Here is a 17,068-nt window from a genome sequence, read left to right as displayed (position 1 = left end):
TGACAACAAGCAAATGACCTAATTTGGACCAATTAAGTGCCCTTGCCTTTAACTGTGAATCAGTAGAAGTGTTACAAAGAAGGAATAAGAGATTAGAATCAGGGGCAGGCTTTATGCTGTAGCAGATTAAGCCTCCATTTGGGATGCTCACATCTCTTCATTGTAATACCTGGAATCTACTCCCCCTCCCTTTCCAATCCAACTTCTTGCTAATGTCCCTGGGAAGCAGCAGGTGCTCAAGTACTTGACGTCCTGTTACCCAAGGGGGTAACCCAGATAGAATTCCTGGCCCCTGGCTTTGGCTTGGCCCAGCCTTAGCTATTGTGGGCATCTGGTGATTATAAGAGGAAATGGGAGGTAATCTCTGTCTCTACTCCTCCCCCCTCTCCCTCTTTGTTGGTCTACCTTTCAAACAAAAATAAATAAATAAATGTTTTAAAAGAGAGATGAGATTTAACACCAGTGTCTTTCCATTGCTCTGTTGTGTCAGGATCCAAGTGTCCAGGAGCTGGAGCCCTTAACCAGGCAATGTCTTTGGCCATGGTACCAGCCACCTTCGTTGCCTATGTTCCCAAGTTAACTGGAAATAATTCAGGATGTTATTATCCTACTTAAAGTCACCAAAAACAGTTTCAGATTTTTGCCTGATGGGGTCAGTCACTCTTGAAATTTATTGGAAACTTCACAGCCTGAAGATGCTGCCAAGGCCAGCTTATGGGCTCTGTGACTTTCTAGGTAATATAACAGGCTTGACTAAGCTGCCAAAGAGCAGAGACTCCATCTGATTTGATCCCTATGTATAAGCTCCTAGCTCCTAGCTTAGTGCCTCCAACAAGCAGATGTTAAATAAATATTTGATTTTTTACTTGAATGATTAAAATAGTAACACTATTACAGGTCTTTTTTTGATCTTGACATCATCTAGTATGAATTTTTCTTAGCAAGGAAGAAAACTAAAAACTGATGACACTAAGGTTTTAAAATCAGGCAAGGAAGAGGGTTTTCTTTTTTTTTATTTCTCATTAACAGAAATGAGGAAATCTGGAGGAAAGAGATTAGGTTTCTGTTGTAATAAATTTTCTTGCCTACAAGTTAAGCAGGTTGTGTCATTCACTAGATAACTCTTATTAGTTTGAAAAGAACGGTCCCACCCACTGGACTTTGATCCAGCAAAAACAACTGTTACCTAACTCAACCTCTCGTAGTTATTAGAACACCTTTATGAAAAATCTTTTTTAAAGTTGGTTTTATATATATGATTTATTTAAGTTTTCAAGAATGATTAGAAAACTTTTTATGATTCTACTTTTGTTGTTTGTGATCCTCGGAGAGGCAAGGAAATCATTTCTCAGTTTTCTGAATATAGAAAAGGCTGAAACACTACTTTTCACGAAGACTGAAGAAACCGTTCTTGTAAAGTCAGCTTACACAGATAAACGGCCTGACTCCAGCTACCTTGTTGTGCAATTAGAAGATCCTAAAATGCTGCAAGTGGTGAATGTGACCAAGACTTCATCAGATGCCGCAGACTTTTCCATAAACCTGGTGACAGGTGAAGAAGGAGAGACAAATTTAACCATTCAACTTTGGGATTCTGAAGGTAGGCAAGAAAGACTCATTAAAGAGATAAAGAATGTCAAAATCAAAGTGCTCAAACAAAGAGAAGGCAGTCTTTTGCAAGCATCAATGTTTATTGACAGAAATATCTTAATGCTTATTTTACCAATGATACTGTTAAATAAGTGTGCTTTTGGCTGCAAGATTGAACTCCAGGTGTTTCAAACAGTATGGAAGAGACCTTTACCAATAATTCTTGGAATAGTAACACAGTTTTTTCTTATGCCATTCTGTGGATTTCTTTTGTCTCAGATTTTGGCATTGCCCTTGGCACAAGCTTTTGGATTCATAATGACCTGCACATGCCCAGGAGGAGGTGGGGGCTATCTCTTTGCTCTGCTTCTGGAAGGAGATGTCACGTTGGCTATTTTGATGACATGCGTATCAACTTTATTAGCCCTGATAATGATGCCTATCAATTCTTATGTTTATAGCAGGCTATTAGGACTATCAGGAATATTTCATGTTCCTGTTTCTAAAATTGTGTCAACACTCCTTTTCATACTAATACCAATATCAGTTGGAATAGTCATCAAGCATAGAATACCTGAAAAAGCAAACTTTTTAGAGAGAATAATTAGACCTCTGAGTTTTGGTTTAATGTTTGCAGGGATTTATTTGACTTTCAGAATGGGATTTATGTTTCTAAAAACAGTTAATCTAGAAGTGCTTCTGTTGGGTCTCTTAGTTCCTGCTTTGGGTTTATTGTTTGGGTATTCTTTTGCTAAAGTCTGTATGCTGCCTCTTCCTTTTTGCAAAACTGTTGCTATTGAGAGTGGGATGCTAAATAGTTTCTTAGCCCTTGTCATTATTCAGCTTTCTTTTTCACAGTCCAGGGCAGACTTAGCTTCTGTGGCTCCTTTCACAGTAGCCTTGTGTTCTGCTTGTGAAATGCTGCTGATCCTTCTGATCTACAAGGCTAAGAAAAGATTGGTCCTTATAGCGGAAGTTAAAAGAAAAAGAATTCCTCTAGTCTAACAAAGCACTACTAAATTCCTACTGTGGGAGATTCAAAGACTAGCTAAAATGACGCTGCTCTCAAACCCACATATGATCTGGTTAAAAATTTGATATAGGGGGAGGGGATAAATACATGAAACCATATGTGCTAAGCACCCAATGAGTGGCACAGACAGTAAAACATTCAGGAATTCAGAGGAAGGTACAGTTTTACAACGAAGTTTGTATGGGAATGTTTTATAAAGTAGGATGTGAAATCATACCTTACTATATTCCCTTAAATGAGAAAAATTAGATAACTCCTCCTATAATGATGACAATACATCCCAAATATTGAGGAAGGGATGACCACATAGCAGACATTCAGAAACTCACTCAGCGAATAAATATGTGAATTCCTGTTTGGAGCTCTCCTTGGTTCATCAGGGTCAGCATGTCTTTAACTAAATGTAGCAACTCTGCTTTCATAGCTGTGCTTCTTCCTGTCTTCCACATCTTGTACCAAAGGTATTATTACAATTTATCCTAAAACACAGGGTCATCTCTTCTCCCTCTTCTTTATTCTTCCCTCTTTTCATCTTTATACTCAATCTATTTCCTACAGAAAATTTTCTGTAATATCTTTTCATCAGTCTCCTCCTTTCCCAGTGTTGTCACTTTCATTCTGCCTTCTATTACTTCTTTCCTAAACCTTTCTAAGCTGGCTTTTGGCTTCTCTGTCCACCCTCCTATCACTGTCAGATTTATCTTCCTAGAAATCTAACTTTGATCATGTAATTTCCTTGTTATGAAGGCTTTTTCCCTTTTAAATAGTCTTTATTCCTCAGTAAGGTATACGTTAATTCTACTGTCTGACTTTAATCTAGTTTTATCTTTTCTCCTGCTTCTTTATATTCAGCATTTGCTCCAGTCCTACTAATTGACACGGTCTCTCAAGAAAATGCCTTTGTTCATGTGAGCCAACCTGGCTTGTTTTGTAGCTATTTGTGTTCCTGTTTTGTTCTTCCTCTTTTGCTACACACCCATGAGCATGAGAATTACATTTTTTTATTTTTACTTCCCATAGGGTGTGGCACAATTCTTGAATGTGAGAATTACATTATTCATTTTATACTCCCCATAATGTCTAGCACAGTATTCTCTATGTGTTGATTCAAATAAAGTATTGAAGTACGGACTAGGGCCCAGATGAACAATCTGAAATTTTTTTTTTACTATTTTTTTTTTTTAATTTTTTTTTTTTTTTTTTTTTGACAGGCAGAGTGGACAGTGAGAGAGAGAGACAGAGAGAAAGGTCTTCCTTTGCCATTGGTTCACCCTCCAATGGCCGCCGCGGCTGGCACGCTGCGGCTGGCACACCCCGCTGATCCAAAGGCAGGAGCCAGGTGCTTCTCCTGGTCTCCCATGGGGTGCAGGGCCCAAGCACTTGGGCCATCCTCCACTGCACTCCCAGGCCATAGCAGAGAGCTGGCCTGGAAGAGGGGCAACCGGGACAGAATCCGACGCCCCGACCGGGACCAGAACCTGGTGTGCCGGCGCCGCAAGGCGGAGGATTAGCCTAGTGAGCCGTGGCGCCAGCCGAACAATCTGACTTTTTTAAATACCACTTTGGAATTTTCAATGAAAATTTCATTATCTAGACCCAGTTTGTACCCTCTCCAAGAGAAAAAAATAGGTATCAAGAATAGAAAATATTATTCTAAATAATCCTTCTTTCCCTGTTTCATAGCTTTGGTTGTATGCACATCATTTAATTTTCCTATAGTTAGTCCAGTTACCTCAACTAAAAATGGGGATAATAATGTCAGCTCTATCAGATTATCCTGGGAATTAAATGAGCTCAAGCACATAATGGGCTTAGAAGAGTTCCTGGCACATAGTAAGTGTTCGGTGTTAGTTATTATCATTATTTTCTCAGTGCTTTTGGCCCTGAAATAGCTCCTTCTGATTTGGGATATCAGTCTGATAACTGTGTATGAGCCTAAACTTTTAACATTTTTTTCTTAGTTTTATTCACCATTTTGCTCATAGTATTTAGAAATTTTTGTTTGCTTTGCCAACTAATAAGACAACCAATGTTTCTTATTTGGGTATCACCAAAACCAGTATGTGAATACCAAGATTTATAAAAGACCTAAAGGTATGTAATTTTATAATATCTGATAAAATATTTGCCCACATGGAGTATATTACTCATTTATATAGATCTATTCTTAGGGTTGTAAAATATAATTACATCTATACAAATTTAATTTAAATACATTTATTTTTTACTTTTTTAAAGATAGATTCATTTATTTATTTGAAAGAGTTACACAGAGAGAGAAGGAGAGTCAGAGAGAGGGAGAGGGAGAGGAAGAGGGGTCTTCCATCTGCTGATTCACTCCCCAGATGGCCGCAACAGCCAGAGCTGCGCCAATCTGAAGCCAGGAGCCAGGAGCTTCTTTGGTGTCTCCCATGTGGGTACAGGGGCCCAAGGACTTGGGCCATCCTCCACTACTTCCCCAGGCCATAGCAGAGAGTTGGATCAGAAGTGGAGCAGCCGGGACATGAACCGGTGCCCATAGGGGATGCCAGGACTGCAGGTGGCGGCTTTACCCGCTATGCCACAGCACTGGCCCCTACGTACATACATTTTCATGAGCATAATTGGGAGACAGGAGATCTACCTTTCTAGCTGTACTTTCATCAGTAACATTGTGACCTTGAACAATTACTTCTCTATATTGCAGTTTTCAAATCTGTAAAATAGAAGGGTTCAGGACTGGTGCTGTGGTACAGTGGGTTAAAGCCCCGGCCTGCATCCCAAGCATCCCGTATGGGTGCCTGTTCAAGTCCTGAATGCTCCACTTCCAATCCAGCTCCCATCTAATGCACCTGGGAAAACAACTGAGGATGGTTCAAGTCCCTATGCCCTTGCACCCATATGAGAGACCTGGAAGAAGCTCCTGGCTCCTGGCTTCAGACTGGCTCAGCTCCAGCTGTTGCAACCATTTGGGGAGTGAAGAGCAGATGGAAGACTTCTCTGTCTCTACCTTTCTCTGTAACTCTTTTTCAAACAAATAAAATAAATCTTTAAAAAAAGAAAGTTCAACTGGGTTTAAGATCCTGCTCAATTCTGTAACAATCCATGATTCAGGGATAGCACTCTAGTACTTAACACCAAGGGCAGAGTAGTCAGTAGAACAAAATGAGGATTCACAGTGATGAGAATAACTATACATTGCTGTTGCTTTCTTTTTCTGTTTCTTTTTTCTTTTTAAATATTTTATATATTTATTTGAGAGACAGAGTTACAGACGAAGGGAAAGACAGAGAGAAAGGTCTTCTGTCTCTGGTTCACTCCCAAGATGGCCACAATGTCTGGAGCTAGGCTAATCTGAAGACAGAAGCAAGGAGCTTCTTCTGGTCTCCCACATGGCTACAGGGCCCAGAGCATATGGGCCATCTTCCATTGCTTTCTCAGGCTATAAGCAGAGAGCTGGATCAGAAGATGAGCAGCTGGGACATGAACTGGTACCCATATGGGATGCTGTCATAGCAGGTGGAGGCTTAACCAACTACACCACAGCATTGGCTCCTGGTGTTGCTTTCTAACTAGGACAGCCACCCAAAATACAAGCTTCCTGAGGGCAAGGACTCTATACTATTTTTTTTAATTTATTTTTTAATGAATACAGATTTCATAAGTACAACTTTAGGAATATAGTTATTCTTCCCACCATATCAGCCCTCCCAACCACATTCCCACCCTTCCTTCTCCTCTCTCTCCCCTTGCCAGTCCCATTCTCCATTAATATTCATTTTAAATTAATTTTGTACACAGAAGACCAACTCTATAATAAGTAAAGATTTCAACAATTTGCACACACACACACACACACACACAACTGTTTGAGAACTGGTTTTACAGTTAACTCTCAATACAACTCATTGAGGACAGAGGTCCTACATGGGAAGTTAGTGCACAGTGACTCCTGTTGTTAATTTAACAATTAACCCTGTTATGTATGATGTCAGTGACCACCCAAGGCTCTTGAAATGAGCTGCCTAGGCTATGGAAGCCTTTCGAGTCCACAAACTCTGTCAGTATTTGGACAAAGCCATAAGCAATGTGGAAGTTTTCTGCTCACTTTAGAGTAAAGTACATCCTTCTTTAATGGCCACTTCTTTCTGCTGGGGTCTCACTCACAGAGATCTTTCATGTAGAATATTTTTTGCCAGATTTTGTTTTAGGTGCTCTATTAGTTCTCACAGATCAGGGAGAACATATGGTATTTGTCCCTTTGGGACTAGCTTATTTCACTAAGTATGATGTTTTCCAGATCCATTTTTTTGCAAATGACCAGATTTCATTTTTTTTAAAGATTTATTTATTTTTTAATTTGAAAGTCAGAGTTACACAGAGAGAGGAGAGGCAGAGAGAGAGAGAAAGAGAGAGAGGCCTTCCATCCAATGGTTCACTCCCCAGTTGGCCGCAATGGCTGGAGCTGCACCAATCCGAAGCCAGCAGCCAGGAGCTTCTTCAAGGTCTCCCACATGGGTGCAGGGGCCCAAGGACTTGGTCATCTTCTACTGCTTTCCCGGGCCATAGCAGAGAGCTGGACAGGAAGTGGAGCAGCTGGGTCTCGAACGGGCACCCATTTGGGATGCCAGCGCTTCAGGCCAGGGCGTTAACCCACTGCACCACAGCGCTGGCCCCAGATTTTATTTTATTTTTTTTTTTTTTTACAATTGTGTAAATTGTGTAGTACTCCATAGTATATGTGTCCCATAATTTCTTTATTCAGTCTTCAGTTGATGGGCACTTAGGTTGATTCCATGTCTTAGTTATTGTGAATTGAGCTGCAGTAAACCAGTAGGTGCGGATAGCTCTTTTATTTACTGCTTTCATTTCCCTTGGGTAATTCTGAGGAGTGGGGTGGCTGGGTCAGATGATAGGTCTATATTCAGATTTCTGAGGTATCTCCATGCTGACTTCCATACTGGCTTTACCAGTTTACATTACCACCAACAGTGGATTAGAGTACCTTTTCCCCATATCCTCACCAACATTTGTTGTTTGTTGATTTCTGTATGAAAGCCATTCTAACTGGAGTGAGGTGAAACCTCATTGTGGTTTTGATTTGCATTTCCCTGACAGCTAGTGATCCTGAAAATTTTTTCTTGTGTCTGATGGCCATTTGGATTTCTTTTTTTTTTTTTTTTTTTTTTTTTTTTTTTTTTTTTTTTTTTTTTTTTTTTTACAGGCAGAGTGGACAGTGAGAGAGAGACAGAGAGAGAAAGGTCTTCCTTTGCCGTTGGTTCACCCTCCAATGGCCGCCGCTGCAGCCGGCGCACCGCGCTGATCCTGGCAGGAGCCAGGAGCCAGGTGCTTTTCCTGGTCTCCCATGGGGTGCAGGGCCCAAGCACCTGGGCCATCCTCCACTGCACTCCCTGGCCATAGCAGAGAGCTGGCCTGGAAGAGGGGCAACCGGGACAGAATCCGGCGCCCCAACCGGGACTAGAACCCGGTGTGCCGGCGCCGCAAGGTGGAGGATTAGCCTATTGAGCCACGGCGCCGGCTCATTTGGATTTCTTCTTTTGTAATATGTCTATTTAAGTCCTTGGCCCATCTCTTAAGTGGGTTGTTTGTTTTGTTATTGTGGTGTTTCTTAATCTCTTTGTAGAATCTGGTTATTAATCCTTTATCTGTTGCATAGTTTGCAAATAATTTCTCCCATTCTGTTGGTTGCCTCTTCACTTTCCTGTTTGTTTTGTCATACAGAAACTTCTCATTTTGAAGTAATCCCATTTGTTAATTTTGACTTTTACTGCCTATGCCTCTAGGGTCTTTTCCAAGAACTCTTTGCCTGTGCCAATGTCTTGCAGGGTTTCCCCAAAGTTCTCTAATAATTTGATGGTGTCGGGTCATAGATTTAGATCTTTAATCTATGTTGAGTGGATTTTTGTGTAAGGTGTAAAGTAGGGTCTTGATTCATAATTCTGCATGTGGAAATCCAGTTTTCCCAGAACCACTTGTTGAAGAGACTGTACTTGCTCCAGGGATTGGTTTTAGCTCCTTGGTTAAAAATAAGTTGGTTGTAGGTGTTTGGATTGATTTCTGGTGTTACTACTCTTTTCCATTGGTCTATCCATCTATTTTTGTACCGGTACCAGGCTGTTTTGATTATGACTGCCTTGTAGTGTGTCTTAAAATATGGTATTGTGATGCCTCTGGCTTTGTTTTTGTTGTATAAGATTTCTTTAGCTATTTAAGGTCTTCTCCTTTGCCTCCATACAAATTTCAGCATCATTTTTTCTAGATCTGAGAAGTATGTCTTTGGTGTTTTGATTGGAATTGCATTGAATCTGTAAATTGCTTTCAGAAGAATGGACATTTTGATGATATTGATTTTTTCAATCTATGAACATGGAAGATTTTTCCATTTTTTGTATCTTCTTCCATTTCTTTCTTTGATGTTTTGTAATTTTCATTGTAGAGATCTTTGACTTCCTTGGTTAAATTTATTCCAAGTTATTTGATTTTTTTGTAGCTATTGTGAATGGGATTGGTCTTAGAAGTTCTTTCTCAGCCATGGCATTGTTTGGGTATACAATGGCTGTTGATTTTTGTGTATTGACTTTATTTTTTTTAATTAATTTATTTATTTGCAAGTCAGAGTTACACAGAGAGAGGAGAGACAGAGAGAGAGAGAGAGAGAGAAAGGTCTTCCATCCGATGGTCCACTCCCCAATTGGCCGCAACAGCCAGAGCTGTGCCAATCTGAAGCCAGGAGCCAGGAGCTTCTTCTGTGTCTCCCACGTGGGTGCAGGGACCCAAGGACCTGGGATATCTTCTACTGCTTTCCCAGGCCACAACAGACAGCTGGATTGGAAATGGAGCAGCCAGGTCTCGAACCAGTGCTGAGCTACAGCGCCGGCCGCTGTGTATTGACTTTATATCCTGCTACATTACCAAACTCTTCTATGAGTTCCAGTAGTCTCTTAGTGGAGTCTTTTGGATTCCCTTTATATAGAATCAGGTCATCTGCAAATAGGGATAGTTTGTCTTCCTCCTTCCCAATTGTATCCCTTTGATTTCTTTTTCTTGCCTAATGTCTCTGGCTAAAACTTCAGGACTATATTGACTAGGAATGGTGAGAGTGGGCATCCCTGTCTGGTATCAGATCTCAGTGAAAATGCTTCCAACTTTCCCCATTCAAAAGGATGCTGGCTGTGGGTTTGTCGTAAATCACCTTGATTGTGTTGAGGAATGTTCCTTCTGTACCCAATATGCTTAGTTTTCATCATGAAAGCATGTTGTGTTTTATCAAATGCTTTCTCAGCATCTATTGAGACAATCATATGTTTTTTCTCCTGCAGGTTGTTAACGTGGTGTTACATTGATTGATTTGCAAACATTGAACCATCTCTGCATACCATTGATAAATCCCACTTGGTCTGTGTGGATGATCTTTCTGATGTGTTGTTGGATTCTATTGACTAGAATTCTGTTGAGGATTTTTGCATCTATGTTCATCGGGAAATTGGTCTGTAATTCTCTTTCTCTGTTGCATCTTTTTCAGGTTTAGGAATTAAGGTGATTCTGGCATCATAGAAAGAATTTGGGAGGATTCCCTCCCTTTCAATTATTTTGAATAGCTTGAGAAAAATTGCAGTTAGTTCTTTAAATTCTGGTAGAATTCAGCAGTGAATCCATCTGCTCCTTGGCTTTTCTTTGTTGGGAGGGCCTTTATTACTGATTCAATTTCTGTCTTGGTTATGGGTCTGTTTAGGTTTTCTATGTCTTCATGGCTCAATTTAGGTAGGTTTTATGTGTCCACGAATTTATTCATTTTTAAAATTCCCAGAGTGGTGCTGTGGTATAGTGGGTAAAGCCACCACCTGCGGTGTTGGCATCCCATATGGCACTGGTTGGAGACTTGGCTGCTCCACTTCTGATCCAGCTCTCTGCTGGAAAAGCAGTGGAAGATGACCCAAGTCCTTTGGACCCTGCTCCCGTGTGGGAGATCCAGAAGAAGCTCCTGGCTCCTGGCTTCAGATCAGTGCAGTTCTGACTATTGCAGGCATCTGCAGAGTAAACCAGCAGATGGAAGACCTCTCTCTCTCTCTCTCTCTCTCTCTCTCTCTCTCTGGCTCTTTATAACTCTGTTTCAAATAAGTAAATAATTTTTAAAAAAAATTCCTGGGGCTGGTGCTGTGGCACTGTGGGTTAATCCTTTGCCTGTGTTGCTGGCATCCTATGTGGGTGCTGGTTATAGTTGCAGCTGCTCTTTTTCTTTTTCTTTTTTTAATTTATTTATTTCTTTGAAAGAGTTGCACAGAGAGAGAAGGAAAGGCAGAGAGAGAGAGAGAGAGAGAGAGAGAGAGAGATCTTCCATCCATTGGGTCACTCCCCAGTTGGCCATAACAGGCAGAGCAGTGTTGATCTGAAGCAGCCAGGAGCCAGGAGCTTCCTCTGGGTCTCCCATGTGGGTGCAGGGGCCCAAGGACTTGGGCCATCTTTTTTCTTTTTTAACTTTTATTTAATAAATATAAATTTTCAAAGCACAACTTTTGGATTATAGCAGCTTTTCCCCCCATAACCTCCCTCCCATCCACAACCATCCCATCTCCCACTTCCTCTCTCATCCCATTCTTCATCAAGATTCATTTTCATTTGATTTTTTTTTTTTTTTTGACAGGCAGAGTGGACAGTGAGAGAGAGAGACAGAGAGAAAGGTCTTCCTTTGCCGTTATTTCACCCTCCAATGGCTGCCGCGGCCGGCACACCGCACTGATCCGATGGCAGGAGCCAGGTGCTTCTCCTGGTCTCCCATGGGGTGCAGGGCCCAAGCACTTGGGCCATCCTCCACTGCACTCCCTGGCCACAGCAGAGAGCTGGCCTGGAAGAGGGGCAACCGGGACAGAATCTGGCGCCCCGACCAAGACTAGAACCCGGTGTGCCGGCGCCACAAGGCGGAGGATTAGCCTAGTGAGCCGTGGCATCTGCCTAAGATTCATTTTCAACTACTCTTTTCCCAAGCCACAGCAGAGAGCTCGATTGGAAGTGGAGCCGCTGGGGAAGCCAGCACTGCAGTCGGTGGCTTTACCCTTTACGCCACAGCGCTGGCCCCTTGCTCCTCTTCTGATCCAGTTCTCTGCTGTGGCCTGGTAGGGTGGTGGAGGATGGCCCGATTCCTTGGACCTTTACACCCACATGGGGCACGCGGAGGAAGCTCCTGGCTCCTGGCTTCTGATCAGCTCAGCTTTGGCCATTGTGGCCATTCGGGGAGTAAACCAGTGGATGGAAGACTTTTCTCTCTGGCTCTCCTTCTCACTGTCTGTAACTCTGTCTCTGAAATAAATAAGTAAAATCATTAAAAAAAAAAATCCCTAAAGTTTGCACAATGCACTAAACAGAGTAGATAATCATTAAATATTTATTGAAATCAATCAGTATATCTATACAAGTCTGTCTATGATTCCAGTTCTTGTCAATTTACCAGCTAACTGACATTAGTCACATGATTTACCCTTTATATTTAAATCATATAGAAAATAGGGATAATGATAGTACCTACCTCATAGTGTTGCTGTTAGGGTTAACTGAGTTACTATGAGCAAGGCCCTCAGAATAACATCTAAGACATAATAATATAAAATATTATTGCTACTGTAGGCATAGTTGAATAAAATCATACCATATAAAATAACTGAACATGCATAGATGGAACTTGTCATATATTTTATTTCTTTTATATATGCTTCATGGAAGACAGATGTGATCATAGTAAGACTTCTTTGAAATTTTGGATGGGACTGAAGTCATCCTAGTTATTTTTTTTTCTTTTTTTCAGAATGAGAGGCATAAAGCAGGCTCTCTAATCAGTTGAGTCTATACCAACTATCTTATATAGCTATGATGGGCAAAATATACAAGGGGGACAGGTTATGACAGTTTTTTTTTTTTAAGTTTCTTTCCAGTCCTTAAGGAGTATAATGCTGTGATATACTGTTCTAAGAATAACAATTCTATAATATATGAATATATTCTTAAATATTGGAAAGACACTAGAATCACAGGGGCATTGCCAAGGTTTTAATCTAGACCTACAGCTCCACCTATATTATATCAAAGCATGAAATCTTATCATGTAACATGGAGATTCCTCCCTTGAGCAGCTGTGCTGTCTGTATGTTAGTTTGATCATTTTAAATCAAAGTCCACTTAACAATAATTAAAAAGGCTTGGAGTGTGGAACCTAAATTGTTTTTTAGTGAAAGGAATTGTCATTTAAAAGAAATCAGCTCCAGAGACTAAGGAAAGCTAGCAAGAGGCCTACAATTTCTGGGGAAAGAATCTCAGTGAAGGATCTTCTTTATAATGCAAACACTGGGCAGTTGAGTACCCCATGTCATGGGGAAGGGTGGCCGTTTGTGTATAGTCAGGTGTCCAGAGCAGGGATCCCACATCTCTTACCTTTTGAACTTTATCATAATTAGAACCTCAGCTGGGAGTCGGGTGGAAGGAAAGAACATGGAAGGCCTTCAGACAGGAACTCACCATTAGGGATTGTTGGAAACATGGATGGATACCATGCCAAGTAGTAGATTTTGTCCTAGTACAGGACACAAATGTGCAGCTGGGACTGGAACCTGTCTCCTTCCCCAGAAACCAGCTTGGCACAGCGAATGTTCTTTGGGATTGGAGACAATGGCTGCAGATGTGATTATAGCTTTAAAAACTTCTCCTTTTCAGAACCCAAAAGCAGTGCATCATTGTGAAATCAAATTCTTAAGACCAAGGAGCTCTGAAATAAAAGCATTTGCTGAACCTTTATAGATGTGAGCCAAGGAGAAGGGGTTGGTCCTAGAAGTTTCCTGAGTCACAACCAGAAACTCTAGGTGGCAGTTGGAAAAGCATGTTTGCTGGATCTAAAAAGCCAGAGTATTTTATAATGAAATCTGGGGAAAAGAAAACGTAAGTTGCTATGTTGAACTTGTATTGGCTATAGATAAGAGAACAGGATGAGGCTAAATGGGCAAAGTTTTGGGATGGGAAGATAGCTTATAATTACTTGTTGCTTCTTCATTGGCTGTGATTTTAAGCTGAATGCAGTGGGGCCTAATGGTCAATCTCAAGGGTTTCAACATGTTTAGGAATATGGAACTTCTCCCCCGCCCCCCCCCTTTGGTTTGACCTGAAGCTGTTAGCTAGCTTCTCAATCACTGCTTTCCTCCATCCTCCCCTAAATTTATGAGAGCTCAGAATCTTTCTTTTATCATCACATACAAGTAGTAAGCTGTCTGCAGCCATCTGAACTACTTTCACAGCACCCAGTAAGGATCTTTTGGATTGTGTGGGACTATTGTGCAACACTGCCACAACTGAATCTGAACACTCGACTCCTTGTGCACTGGCAGAGACTACTATTTCATTTTCAGCTGAAAAAACTAAGTTACCTGAGGACAATTGTGAAATAACTGCTGAGGCCTCTAGAAAAAGCTGGACTTCCTGCTTAAGTGACATAGTGTGCTTGAAATGGTTTTAATTAGAAGAAATAAGATATTTGACCTTTTCTTATCTTACTTGAAATGACACTGATTTTAGCAGCTTTGCCAAATCAGTAGGAACATTTTAATTTTTAAAAAGTTTACAAATGAAATCTTTATAGATGATACTGATATTTCTGCAAATACCTGGAAAATTTTATTTTGTTATAAATTAACATTAGTCAGCATGTAGTTGACAAGATTTTTATTTTATCATGACAATGAAAAGCCAATAAATTAGTTTCTGGAGTTTTTTTTTTTTTTTTTTTCAAACAAAGACAACAAAAATATCGTCTGATATACAAACAGAAGAATCCAAGTCAGATTCTTAAGGTATCAATCATTCTTTAGAAGAATGAAGACAGTTTCTGGCTCTTTGTGTGATTTAAGAATTGCGTCCACAGCACTCATCATTCATCTATGAGACGTGTTTTGCGTTGGTGACAATATCTTGACTTTTGATTAAACTAAAGCAAACAACCTCTTCACCAGCAAGGAAGCAAATGACCTACTTCTCTAGTCCTGCTATGGCTAGACATCTGTGCAATGCTTTTTGCCTTACGGTGATACACTAGAATATTCTGTGATGTCAGGGTTGCTATTGCAGGAAGAGGAAACATTTTAAGGACTATCGACTATCCCTTGTACATCATACGATGCGACCTCATTGCACTGTACATATTCCTTACATGTGGACCTCGGAGTTAGGGTATTCCACCCTCCTCTTGCTGCCTGACCTGAGTACAAGCTGCTTCACGTCTCTGAGCACCAGTTTCCTCATCTGTACCATAAAGCTAACCATATCTTCTTCATGGAACTGTGGCACCATTTAAGTTAAGTAATGCATATGGAAATGCAATTGCCCGAAGCACGGTAAATCCTCAGTAAATAGCATTCAAGTGAATGATCAAGAATAGAAGCAATTGGATCTGGTTATCGATTATACATATAACAAAGGCAAGCATAGGTCTCCTTAGCATAGGCTTATCGAATAGAGTTGCACAAGCGAAGGCACACGTGCAATCTTGTGTTGTGCCAGAATATTAGTATGGTAACATGACAGGGAGCAAAACAGGGAAATGGGAGGACGTGGACAAGTGAATGACAGGGAGAGATGGGCAAAACATAAAGGAAAGGAAATTTTAAAATATTTAGACAAGAAAGGGCAAGCAAGAGAAAATTAAGTTAGAAGGACCAGAAATGAGAAAGAAAGATGCGGCTTGGGACGAGATAGCAGCCTTCAGGGGAGCGGTTCCGAGCCCAACTCTAGCTTCGGCCGGATACTGAGGAGACCACACCCCCCAGTGGGCGGGCCTCGCGGAGGCGGGACTTCCTGTCCCGGGTAGCCCCACTGCCTCCGGAAGAGCTGAGCCCTGGATACCATCGGCTGTAGAACCTGCTGGACTTCTTATAATCAGAGGTGAGACCTGATTTTTTTCGCTCGCTGCCTCGCCACCCTGTGGCGGATTCGGCATGCACTGCGGGCCTGGGCGGTGCGGGGCTGCCCCTCTTCGCCGGCGGCCGGCACGGTGGGCGCGGTGGGCGGTGTGGAGGGTCAGCGTCCTCGGGCGGAGAGCACCTCTGGGGCGACCCTTCCTGGCGGTGTTACCCAGAGCCGCCAAGGGACACCGGGCACTGTCCCGATGTTTGAGTAGCGGTTTCACCCACGCGATCGCACTCACCCCTGCGGCAGCTTCTGTAGAACAACCTCCCCCTTTTCATTTTACCGTCCCTGAAGAAGCTCAAGGAGACCTGGCACATTTGCAGCGTCTGTGATGGGGCAGCGACTCAGGGCCCACTGGGGACAGGTGACAGCAGGGTGGCGCCCTGGACGGGAACCGCTGGAAACGTCTCAAGTGTTGATGGCTTCGGGAAAATGGAAGTTAATAAAGCACAGCCTCCTTTTCCCTCAAGAAATGTACCCAAAACTGGGAAGACAGGGCGTGCACACATGAACCAAATGGAAGGGAGGCAGTGCTGGGCGCCCTGAGAGTGATGTACAGAGTTGTAGGTGCCTCCCAGGCCAAGGTTCCCTAGGAGCTCCTCCCCGACCACTGCCTCCCTTCCCAAGGAATGTCATTCAGGCTCAGGAGCTCTGTTGCTGTAGCCTCCAGTTACAACGATGTTAGTTAATATCCGCAGACCGTACCTCTCCTCTGAGCTCTGCACCCATGTATCCAGGTGCCTAATGGACGTTTCTTTTTGATTTCAATCATTGCCAGGGTGGAAAATTTGGGCATCCTTAACTCTTACTCTCTGTCTTAGCTGCTTAGCTTTCCCAAAGCAGGTATTTCTTGACATTCAACTTCTCTGTCTAAAAATCCTTCCCCCACTCCTGGGATAAGAATGAAAAGAAAAAAGAAAAAAATTCAGAACAGTTCTTGAAGAATTCTTAGGAGTTACTTCTAACTCAAAACATGGCCTCCGTTTTAAACTTTTTAAAATGCTTACATCAGGAAGATAAACCACCTGGCAGAAACTCACAGTATCTGTCGTTCCTCCTGCCTTCCTCTCCTGGAATGTGAGCATAATAGAGATTTCTGAGTAGTCTTCAAGGTAAAACTTGGTCAGTTTTTCTCCATTGTAAAGATGACAAAATCAAGGTTACTTCATAGATGATGCCACGTTTAAAAGTGTCAGTGTGTTCAGTACAGATTTCAGAGTGTGGTCGAGCTAATGGTGAGTTATTTCAGTCGCCAGGAGTCTGTGGAAAGCTAGGAAAATTGGGAACACTAAAGTGTTTGTTTACCTGCCTCTCTGAAACTCAGGGAAATAAATTTCATTTTGGCTTTTTAATTTAATTAATTTATTTTTAGTCCTGGAATTTTCTTCCATCAGAATGGAAACAAGTCCTACCCCTTGGGACCAGAAGCGTTTCATTTTTAGCATTTTGGAATATTTGCACATATATAAGGAGATGTCCTGAGAACGAGACAAAGTTTAAACACAGAAT

General features: G+C 41.7%; 2 protein-coding genes across 4 annotated transcripts in view; both read left to right on the top strand.

Annotated features, from left to right (window-relative positions):
• The first annotated feature begins 1,278 nt into the window (after positions 1–1,278).
• SLC10A5 (solute carrier family 10 member 5) lies at positions 1,279–2,719 on the top strand. Its single transcript, XM_070075260.1, has one exon. The coding sequence runs from the start codon at positions 1,279–1,281 to the stop codon at positions 2,593–2,595; it is 1,317 nt and encodes a 438-aa protein (XP_069931361.1). The 3' UTR covers positions 2,596–2,719.
• IMPA1 (inositol monophosphatase 1) overlaps positions 1,462–17,068 on the top strand; it is a 40,222-nt gene continuing 24,615 nt past the window's right edge. For 2 of the 3 annotated variants that reach the window (XM_017341416.3, XM_002710658.5), the window contains exons 1-2: positions 1,462–1,600; positions 13,322–15,535. The gene's annotated coding sequence lies outside the window, so the exon portion shown is untranslated. Of the gene's footprint in view, positions 1,601–13,321; positions 15,536–17,068 lie in introns of those variants that run through there. The other variant, XM_017341415.3, reaches the window with a different exon arrangement.

The sequence above is a fragment of the Oryctolagus cuniculus genome, chromosome 6 (assembly GCF_964237555.1).
Source record: "Oryctolagus cuniculus chromosome 6, mOryCun1.1, whole genome shotgun sequence".
NCBI lineage: Eukaryota > Metazoa > Chordata > Mammalia > Lagomorpha > Leporidae > Oryctolagus > Oryctolagus cuniculus.
Note: the sequence above shows the minus strand (reverse complement) of the source record. Positions and strands in the feature narration are given on the sequence as shown.

What these genes read in the sequence shown, in the direction of transcription:
- SLC10A5 (XM_070075260.1), top strand. Translation starts at nt 1,279, where the DNA reads ATGATTAGAAAACTTTTTATGATTCTACTTTTGTTGTTTGTGATCCTC.